Consider the following 10,930-nt stretch of genomic DNA (forward strand, 5'->3'; position numbering starts at 1 on the left):
CTGGTAAACCATGGCGGTTCGGATCCGATATCGGATCCATAACCCACAGGTTGCAGACAAATGAATCTCCTACTTCAGATCAGTATATTCCTGGTGGGAGCTGAAATACGTTACCTCTGCTATTAAAAAAAAAGACCAGAAATATCCTTTATCTGAATAAAGCTGAAATTATTTTTCTCTATTGTAAACACAGTATTTGGTTCACTCCATCTAAGAAGAGAAGGAATGTTTTAGCTCCACCAAAAAGTACACATTTGCTTACTATTTTATATTTTTATTGACAAAATAAAATAAACTTGGTTAAGGTGATAAAAACAAGTCACTGTGTACTTGAAACACTCTCAGCTACTTACAACTGCAAAACTGAGCAATGTCATTACTGCACACTCAATGGAAAGGGTGAATGAACTAAAATAGCTGAGGGAGGGGCTGGCAAGGTCAAAACATGCTACTATGCAAATGACACTGCTGAATGTGCACAATGCCTCCATTAATGGCAACTCTGAAAAAAAGATTAATTTCTGCAGTACACCCAGGGACAGATGTCTAAACCAAAGAATTAGTCGTGAATGGTGAAGAAAATCTGTTTCATCACAGAAATATATAAAGACTGTATCAACATCTTTAACATTATAACAACTAGCGTGAAGCAGCAAAAAGCAACAATCATCTGCAACAGTCTAAGGGAATGTTTAGTTTACTGTGAAAGTTTATGAATTTAAAGATCATTCTTTAAGAGCAAATACAGCTACACTTTATGTTATACTGACCCACTCACACCCTGCAATGGGCATAAACTTTGAAGCTGCTGATCATCTGGTTGCTTAGGGTGCTCTTCAAACTAAAATAAAAGAGGGACTTGGAACATCATCAATCACAGTGTTTTGACTTTTGCTTAAACAAAATGCCAGACGGAAAATCCTACAATGACTTGGTACCTCATTCAGAATTGCCTTCAACTCACTGAACCTGTGCATGCTGGGATGGGCTCTGGCTCCTCCAAAACCCTTAACTGGATTACGTGCGTTACCGAAGCATGAATTAATGAAAATGGTTATTATTCAAGGTGCTTGAAACCATCAGTTCTCCACAGTTTCAAAATTTAAGGACAAGTCAGCCATACTATGGCTTTGTCCAGCCGGGCAAAATATGCTTCGTAAGCGCATAGCCCCAAAGGTGATTCACAAGTTGTACCATCCCATTACCTTACAGAATTCTAAGTTAGGCTTTCCTCGCAAAAAAGGTTTATACAACACATTACTTGGTATTTTCCTCACTTAAGTTCAGAATGGCTTCCACAGTTATCAGCCTACTCCCCTACTTCACAATACGGGTGAAGTAGGTGAATCAGCCAAGTATTTACTAAAATTATAGGACTATTTCTACTGCTGTTGCTGCTCTTGGTGTCCAATTCGATGCAAAATGGAGAGAGACATATCAAGCATACAAACAGGCCTGCTCTGTCAGCATACAAACTGTCTTTGGTCATAACGAACTTCTGTACTTGTCAGTGGATTACACTTATTTCTGTAACATGTGTACTAATTTTTAAACTGCCTTGATTCAATAGAATTTGTTAAGAAATTTTACAGCAGTCACATCTATTCATTCAAAACTTAAATACAAACGAACACTCCTCTTTATGTCTCTAACATACAATGGTAAACTAAATCTCCATGTGAATAAAAGAAGCAGTGCAAAACCACTTTGGTATTTCACATGAGCAATACCAAAGAAACAGTAGAAAAGAAAAGAATTACCCAACATAATAATACAGGTATTAATTACTTCACAGTTACTAAATTAATACCTGCAGCAACTGAGAATACATTTGTAATTAAAAAGGCAGATCAAACAATGACATACTAAATTCAAGCACAATACAGTTCATTAATTTATAAAAGAAAATTTATCCTCACATGCAACTGAAAGCAGAAGCACCAGATCCTGCATCTGAACTCCTCATAAATTTAGGCCACTAAAGTTAGGAAATCTTTCAAATTCAGTGGTGAACCCAATGGTAAAAGTGCAAATCAGTCAAATGATAAAAAAGTAGACTTGCACCAGGATGTGCGTTTTTAGATGTCTTAAAAAGTCAAATGTGTCAAATGTACCATCAATATAGTACATTGCAGGAAGCTTTCCTTAAAACCATTACATACTGTTTTAAATTGCACTTTGCAGTTCACCACATAAATGGGAAATAACCCCTCCCCCAAAATTACTGCCATCAAGTCTGTGCCTTTCGTCACCAATAAAATGACCGTGACAAAAAGTTTGCTGCTGTACTAAGCCAGCCACCACTGCCTTCCTGCTTGGAGCCCACACGGGACACTGCTTTATCCATTTCTTTACAAGGACTTTCTTCCTCTGGTAGGTAGTCGGGTAAATCTGTGTTCTGTTCAACTTCCTCAGGGGCATCTTGGAATGGAACCAGCATCTGAAAGAAAACATGATGCACATTACAAAAGTACAGCAATAGCACAACTTTACAGTATTTTTCCTCAACAAAACAAGTTGCATATTAATATATACAAGCAATTAGTACTTGTAGTCACCTTGTTTCAGGTTTATATAATACTAACACCAATACTCAAATTCCATTTATTAGATGGTAGTACACCTGAGTATATTTCACATGTCCAGCACTTTTTTGCTTGCAAACCATCCACAAATTATAGAAAAGAATCAAGACGGCACTTTTATGCAGTGAAAAGAAACACTGACAAATCCTTACAGCCACAGTATAATGTGTCCAGGTATTACATTTTTTCAAGTATTTAGTAATGGATGTCATTTATAGAAACTTAAGGGATGAAATTACCACAATAAACTTGAAATATGTGAGGATAACTAACAAGATGGGATCAGTGCTACTGGCTATGTAGGAGATGACAATACTGCATCAATAAAACCTTTTTGAGAAAAGCAGAACGTTGACGCTGACTTGTTACTAACTAAATATATAAGACTGAATTTTGGTTGCATTCTGTTTGCAGAAGTATGAAACATGAAAATGTTATGTTTTAACAAAAATTTTTAATGTTTTACCACTTTTGTTCTTTTTTCTAGCTGGCATTTTTACACCACAAAATTTTGCCTTCCTTTACCTTCAACTCATTTGTTACATACAACACTCTTGAGTTTGTCTACTTATCATCCCTTCTATGCCCATGCTTCCTTACTCACCCCCTAACCTTCCTGCCACCAGTTGCTCTCCAAATCCGTGATCTAAGCACATTTACTGTTGTAATTCTATGCTTTAAGACCTCCCTCCCTACAGTGTGAGTGCATTCTTCTCAAACTTACAACTCAGGCTCACTGTAAACAATGTGTGCACTCTTTTTGAAAAACACTAACCAATTTTTAAATGCAGCTTTTCTACTTCAGTTGTCCTTTGCTAACTAGTCTTACAAGCATGCAATCGTTTAATCCTCTGTGAAATTTCATAACTATAAAGTATTAATGTTCCAAGCGTGCTCACTTGTTTACATATGCTTCCTAACTGCATTACATTTTGTAATGGAAATTACCTTATGATTTTTTTTTTCTCTTGCTTTGATTTTTGATGGAGCCTTCCTCTAGAAGCCTCCTTTGAAAAATGGGGTTTGCTCAGTTGGACTATCCCTGGTAACAGCAACATACACATTGAAAAAGTCCCTGTTAGAAGGACTCTAAAACAGCTATTTTTTCATACATAATTATAACACTAAAAGGTTTGTATTGACAATAGTTGATCTTAACTAAAGTGAAAACTGCAAAAAGAAAATGGCAAAATATGAGTTCAATTACTGCTAAGTTATGAAACCAGAAAATCTACTACAACTAGCTAGAAAGCAAACTGTCCCTTCATCTGCAAAAGTATTCTTGACTTAGAGTGCTATGATTATTCCAAAAACATGTATAACAATGTACAATGAGGTACAGACTCTAGAAGCAGCCAAGACAGCTCCCCCCAGACTCTCAGTCTCACTATCTACTGGATGAGCTGCAGATTCTACTTAACAGCATGTCTTTTCCTTTGAGTTGCACACCACGTCTCAAACATTCCTGAACTGGATTCATAGTCTCTGACTCTTCAATGGTCTTCAAAAAGGCTTGAGCAAATCCCAACATTTCTTAGGAAAAGACATTTCCTTGCAATTCCCGAGTAATCTACTTTGTATCTTTAAAATATGCAATTTTATTATAGTGCATAGATTTACGCTCGGCTATTCAGAAAAAGACAGACCATTTAAGCACCAGAGTGACGCACAACCCCACCTTAACAAATGTAAAGTACTAGGAAGTAAAATCTGCCAGTACTGACCAGCAAATGATAGTTGCAGAAATAAAAGATTAGTTTCTGCCTGCTGTGTACACCAGTAATGTGTTCCCAACTTTCTCAAACAAACTCAGTTGTCACCAGAATTACAAGATGTGTTGGCATCCATTTCCTTGAAGGATATGAACTTTGAATCTCAAAAGTGTGCCATTATTTAGTGACTTAGATACACAGTGGTTTGTGTGAAAAAACACAAATTTTATAAGGGACAAACCAAAAATAATCAACAATCTGGATGTCATGTGAAAATCTAAACAGTTGAGAGGTAAATGTTAAGGTAATGAACTACCTTTTTTTTTTTAAACCGCTTTGTTGAATTGAAATAGATAAAACAAACATTATCTTGAGTTATGTACAATTTGAATATTCTTAAGGACAGTGACGAAAAAACAAACATTTAAACTACATACAATGACACTTTCCACAAATACATATTAGCAAATTAATATTCTTATAAATACTGATACATTACTATTAAATTATTTATCTAACAAATCAAACATTCTTCCACATATTATTTACAACCGTATTCCTAGAGGATCTTGCTCTTTTGGTCAATATCTCTAAATTACATACTTCAAAAAGCAGATTTTGGAATTAATTTACTGAGGGAGAAGATTTAGACTTCCAGTTTCTTGTAACAGTTTTCCTGACTACTGATAAAATGGACCAGTTTTCCTGACTACTGATAAAATGGACCAGAGCAGAGGCTGATTAGTTTCTGTAATACAATTAGGAACAGGAGTGTTAAACAAAACTAAAGATTTTGAGAGTAAAAATTTATCTTAGAAAATTGCTTGTAAAAAGTGATTAATGTCTTTCCAGAAATTAATTATGTACAATCAAATACCATATGGGCCCAATCAGCATTAACTATAATATTACACCTCCAGCAGTTAACATTCTTATTAAATTTGCTTACAGAAAGTGGGGTTATAAAAGATCTGTGCAAATATTGCCATGTGAAAATTTTCCATCTGAGTGAAGAAGTGGTTACACTAGCAGATGGTAATGTATGTAATTTGTCTTTCTCTGTTGGGGATGATTATTAATTAAGGAGAAATAATTCCAATAATTATCTGATATATTATCTAGATCTAGTTTAATTGCCTTATATAAGTGAGATAAAATGTGTTTAGTTGATTTATGACTTATAGGCAAGCATCATATACTGAATTAATTTAGGAACATAACTTTTAGTTGATAAAGTCAGTCAAGTTTATTAGATACATATTTTCTACTTTCATGTAGATCCAACCAGGATGTTGTGTCAAAATCAAGTTCATTCTTCAGTAAGTTATAGGAATTCAGGTCATTATCAGATCTCATTTGTGACCAAAAAATAATTGTTGTTGAAAAGAACACATTTTCATAAAATCAGAAGAAAATATATAACCTTGTGTGCAGGCTATAGGGAATAAGAGAAATAACCAATCTTAATACAAGTTGAACTTATACAGTCTCTAAATGATCTCAAAAGAAGAATTATATAATTTGTTCTAAAACTGAGAGAAGAATAAGTGGAAAAGTAATATTTTAAGATCCACTTACAGGAGTTATTAAACAACATTAATTTATGTTTTATTATTCTTTACTGCATCACTCAAATATTTCTAGAATGTCTTCCATTTAGCAGTGCATTTAATATCTATAAGAAGAGAAATAAATTTAGCCATTGCAGAAATTAAGTAGATTTCCAAATTAAGCAAAGCTATACCCCCATTTTCCCAATTTTTCATGTGATAAAGCTATTCTAAGTCTTATAGGGAGCCACACAAATGTATGCATCATAGAATTAAATTTCTTAAAGAACTAGGAGGGGGTAAAGAGATTGTTTGGAAATAAGAAAGAATTTTAGGTAATAGAATCATTTTAATAATTCAGTTTTTCATCCATGGAAAATTGGATTTTATTCCATTTTTTAATGAGACTTCCTATTGCCAATGAGCTTTTATTGTAATTGATTTGAACAATATATTTTACTGTTGTTAGCAATTACAATGCCTAGATAAAGTAGTTCATTAGACTGTGCTTGGCATTGTTTATAGACATCTAGTAATTCTAGCATTTTAGGGCCAATTGACATGATTTTAGTTTTGTTGTTATTAAAGGTCAAGCCAGACTTTTTTTGAAAATATTCAGCATCTTTAAAAAGAGCGTGAATAGATGCATTAATACCACCTACAGTAATGAGTACGTCATCCGCAAACATTTGTAATTTGGAAACATCATTAGAACTCAAGCTATAACCCTTCAATGTTTTCATCATATCTTATCAAACTGGCCCAAGGTTCCGTAATCAATGTTAATAGTAAAGGAGATAAAGGACACCCTTGCTTTGTTCCTTTGATTACTGGTATATATTTTGGGATATAATTGTACCTATTTTAATGTATGCTTGGCTACCTTGATATAAACTTATAATTACATTTATGAAACTATTAGAGAAGTTTAGTCCTCCAAAAGTAAAAATAAATAGTCCCAATTAACTAAATCAAAAGCGCAGTTAATGTCAGGACTGATTAATGTCAAGCTGTTTTTTTAAGTATTTAACTGATTCAATTAAGGACAGAATTATTTTGATAATGTCAAGAGTTTCTGTTTACTATAAATCCTGTCTAATCTTCTAATGTGGGCAAAAAAAATTAAGTCTGTCTGCATAAACTGACAAACATTTTGTAATCAATGTTTTATAAGGAAATAGGCCTACAGGATGAACATTTAACAGGATCCTTATCAGTTTTGAGGATTGGGGAGATAAGTGTATTTCCATGATGGCGGTATCAGACTGTCATTTTGGGAAATGTCTACTTTATGAAGCAGTTTTAAGGCATCAGCTGGTAATAATTTAATTTATAAACCTCTGGGATGATGCCTTCATTTCCCGGTGCTTTATTGGGTTTTAATTTAGTAATCTGGGATTGGACATCTTTGAAGGAGATGGATCTGTCAATAATAGTAACTTGTTCACTAGATAATCTTTTTTTTTGTATATTTGTTAATAAAAGATTTGATTTCTTGGTTAGAATCTATTATCTTAGACTGTTCGTTGTTTCTAAAAAAAAACTCTAAATCCAGTTAATATATTTTGTATACCTGAGACAGTCTTTCTTTTTAGAGGAGAATATTTAGTTTATATGATTGAATTTAATTCTTTTAGTTTTATTAGCCAATGAATTCATAGATCTAGGATTGGTGGAAAATTTTAAGACTTTAAATTTTTCTAAAATACTCAGTTTTATGATTCAGTATTACCATATACTTAGTATTCAAGGAGTGTATTTATTTCTTAACATAATTTTTATTAGTATCTTTTTCTTGGATAAATTTCAAAGAATCTATCTTATTTTGCATTTCTATTAACTGCTCATCCCAACTTTTCCTTTTTTTGTTATACCAATTTATAATTTTGCCATAGAGGTAGGCTTTTAAGGCATCCCATACAAAGAGCTTAGAAATATGTATATTGTTTTGTTCAATAAAATTCTGGATTTCTGATCTTATAAAATCTTTCAATTTAGTTATATATGCAGGTGTTCTACTTGACTGCGGTGGTGGTGCTGTGGTAGCGTTGCCGCTTCACTGTAAGACGCTGTCTGGTTCGATTCTCAGCTAGAGCGTCTTCTGCATGGAGACATACGTGCATAGGTGTACCTTCGTTGAAGGTTGTGCGTCAGGGCTGGCAACTCTGCACGTAAAAATCTACTGCCAATCATTAGCGGACCAGAGATCCGCTGTAGCGACCCCTAACCGAGAAAAGCCGAAACGACACAAATGCAGGTGTTCTACTTATTTGAACATTACAGACTGGGGTAACTAAAACTTCGAAAATGACTGAATTGTGATCAAATAATGGACATGTAATCAACCTTAGTATTAAAGAATCTACTAAATCATTAGAAAACAAAACTCTAACTTTAAATGTGTATTATGTCTATTTGAAAAAAAAAAGTATAAGCTAAGGAATCAGAATCAGCAAAGGTATGTATACCTTTCAAGAAATAAGTTTCCAAAAAATCTTTCAATAATTTGGCTGAAGCTGTAATTCTTCTGTTTTGTGATGATGACTCTTTAAAGTCTAAAATACAATTAAAATCACCAGCTATTACATAACCCTTAGAGATCAAAATGATCAAAATGTTTTACAGAATCAGTGCCAATTCCTGGAATCCAGTAGAGATTTACTAAGGTGTATAGTTTATTAAATTGAATAGTATTTAGAAAAAACATTCCTTTATTATCTTTATATGTATTAATAATTTTTGGTTTAGTTAATGAGTTGTTCCATACGACAGCCACTCATCTTTTCTTTTGAGAATGTTCTGAGCTAGCTAACACTGAATATGATTTAGTATCTAATCTAAGTACATTCTCCATTTTCAAATAGGTTTCTTGTAAAAATATTCATTGAACTTTATGCAGTTCTAAAGAAACCTCCTCTCTTATTTGGATTATTTAATCCATTAATGTTAACTGAAATACACTTGAATGAAGTCATTCAATAGCACAGTGTTGAAAGAGAAATATTTTGACCAAAACCAAAGATTATTAACGTAAATAAAGGGAATACTTAGAGATGCATTACTGCTAAAGTAATGTGGAAACATCGAAAAAAGTAAACTTTTGAGAATTACTCTTACGAATTGTGGAAAATGCCAAGAAAGCTAATAGAAACTATTATAACAAACTGATAGCGTCATAAACACCCTTAACCCCTCTGGAGTATAATACCCTCAATTTGAATGACATATGGCAACTCAAATTAACCCTATGTTCAGTAGCAACATCTAATCAGAGTCTGTCTGAGAAATATCTACTCTGAATAAACAATTTTAGGTTCTTATTCATGTTACTATACAGAATAATCACATAAAATCACTTTGTTAGCTATACAACTAACAAATCTTTACAACCATCCCTAACACTATATAAATGTTAACATATTAGCAACATCAGTATAACCACTAAAAAAATAATAAACTGTGTGTGCCTGGTTATAACAATGCTAAAAATAATGGTTTTGTTTATATTTGTGTTGTATACATAACACATCGTGTAGCCAAAAAATAATACAAATTAGAATTCATTACCTACAAATCTGAAATCTGTACAACACACACAAAAAAAACTGTGTATGTTAGCTCATGTGTTAAGAAATTGTATGAAATTAATTCCTTGCAATAGGAATACTTCCTTTACCTATATTATGAAAGATTTAATGATTCATGAATATTTTATTGATACTGTATGACAAGATAATTTTAAAAGGCAACCATTCAGATAAAAGCTTAAAAAAACAATAGTAGCTTTGGCATTACTATGTCTGAGGTTACAATATTCACCTGCTGGAATTAGGAGTGTCTATGTATAGTTTAAGAATGCAATCTATATGTATATGTTAATATGTTCTTAAAAAATGTAATGGTTTATTATCATTATCAGAACACATTGCTAACAACGTATACATAAATATTACTTATAAAAATTAGTCTGTGCTCAGAACTTGCCCAAATAAACTAAAATACAACTGACAATGCTGTGTTAACAAATAAACTTAATAACTAAAAATCTAAAGTCAAATAAACGACAGGCTTGCTGTTCTAAGAAACAAAAAGGGATTTACAAAGTAAATTTATCATAGCTAAATTACAGATAATAATATAAAAAAATCAGCCTCTTTGCTATATTTTGTACTGTCATTAAACTATAACATACCCCATTTACCTTACATGCACAACAGGTCTCTCTCTCTTTCAGGAAAGAGATCTGCAAGTTGAAAAATACAGTTTTAATCATGTAAAATTATGTATGTCAGAGTAGTTTTATTTGGATTTGATGAATAGTGCATTATCTTATGCAGATTTCCTATAGACTAAATGAAAACTGATTATTCTACGGCATATGTGAAAGGTTATGTATTCAAATATCAAAACCTACTGCACTTCTTGCTAGCTGTGTTACAAGTAAATGATAATATGAGTGCTGATAACTAAAATGTATATAACCAGATGGTACAATTAAGATGCAGCCCAAAGGACCATAGTGTACTAAACAAATACAACTTATCTACTATTGGTAGTCTTACTGCAATAAAAAAAAACGTGAATTTGCCAAGGTCTTACTGGCACTATCATAATTTTAGTTACTTATGTAATATTCAGGGTTCATTTCCTAAAAAGCAACCATGCATTAAAATATTAAACAAGCCTACAGATGACAGGAAAGAAAATATTGTGATATGAATACATGCAGTATTTCCAACTAAATTCCTTATGTTCAGGGATTACAGAGACTAAATGAATTGAAGATAGTTTTAAAAGTAAATTACTAAAAGAAAGCTAATTTGGACAGTTTATACAAGCTAAAAACAAGTCTACAAACAATTTTATAACTGTTCTTTTCATTTGAAACTATATATATATATATATATATATATATATATATATATATATATATGTATGCATATATATATATATACATGATACATATGCATATTATACATATATATATTTTATACACATATCTATACATATATTTTACTATATATGTATGTATATATTTTATATAAATGTATACGTGTTATATATAAATATATATAAAATATAT

The 10,930-nt window shown here is 32.2% G+C and overlaps 1 protein-coding gene across 2 annotated transcripts in view; it reads right to left on the reverse strand.

Moving 5' to 3' along the window:
- Positions 1-258: 258 nt before the first annotated feature.
- Positions 259-10,930, reverse strand: part of ARMC1 (armadillo repeat containing 1) — a 767,982-nt gene continuing 757,310 nt past the window's right edge. For both annotated transcript variants that reach the window (XM_044065455.1, XM_044065454.1), the window contains exon 7: positions 259-2,440. In XM_044065455.1, coding sequence (XP_043921390.1) covers positions 2,249-2,440 — 192 coding nt within the window. In that variant the 3' untranslated portion in view covers positions 259-2,248. The remainder of the gene's footprint in view (positions 2,441-10,930) is intronic.

The sequence above is a fragment of the Protopterus annectens genome, chromosome 3.part0 (genome assembly GCF_019279795.1).
Source record: "Protopterus annectens isolate FY-2018-M chromosome 3.part0, PAN1.0, whole genome shotgun sequence".
Taxonomy (NCBI): Eukaryota; Metazoa; Chordata; order Ceratodontiformes; family Protopteridae; genus Protopterus; species Protopterus annectens.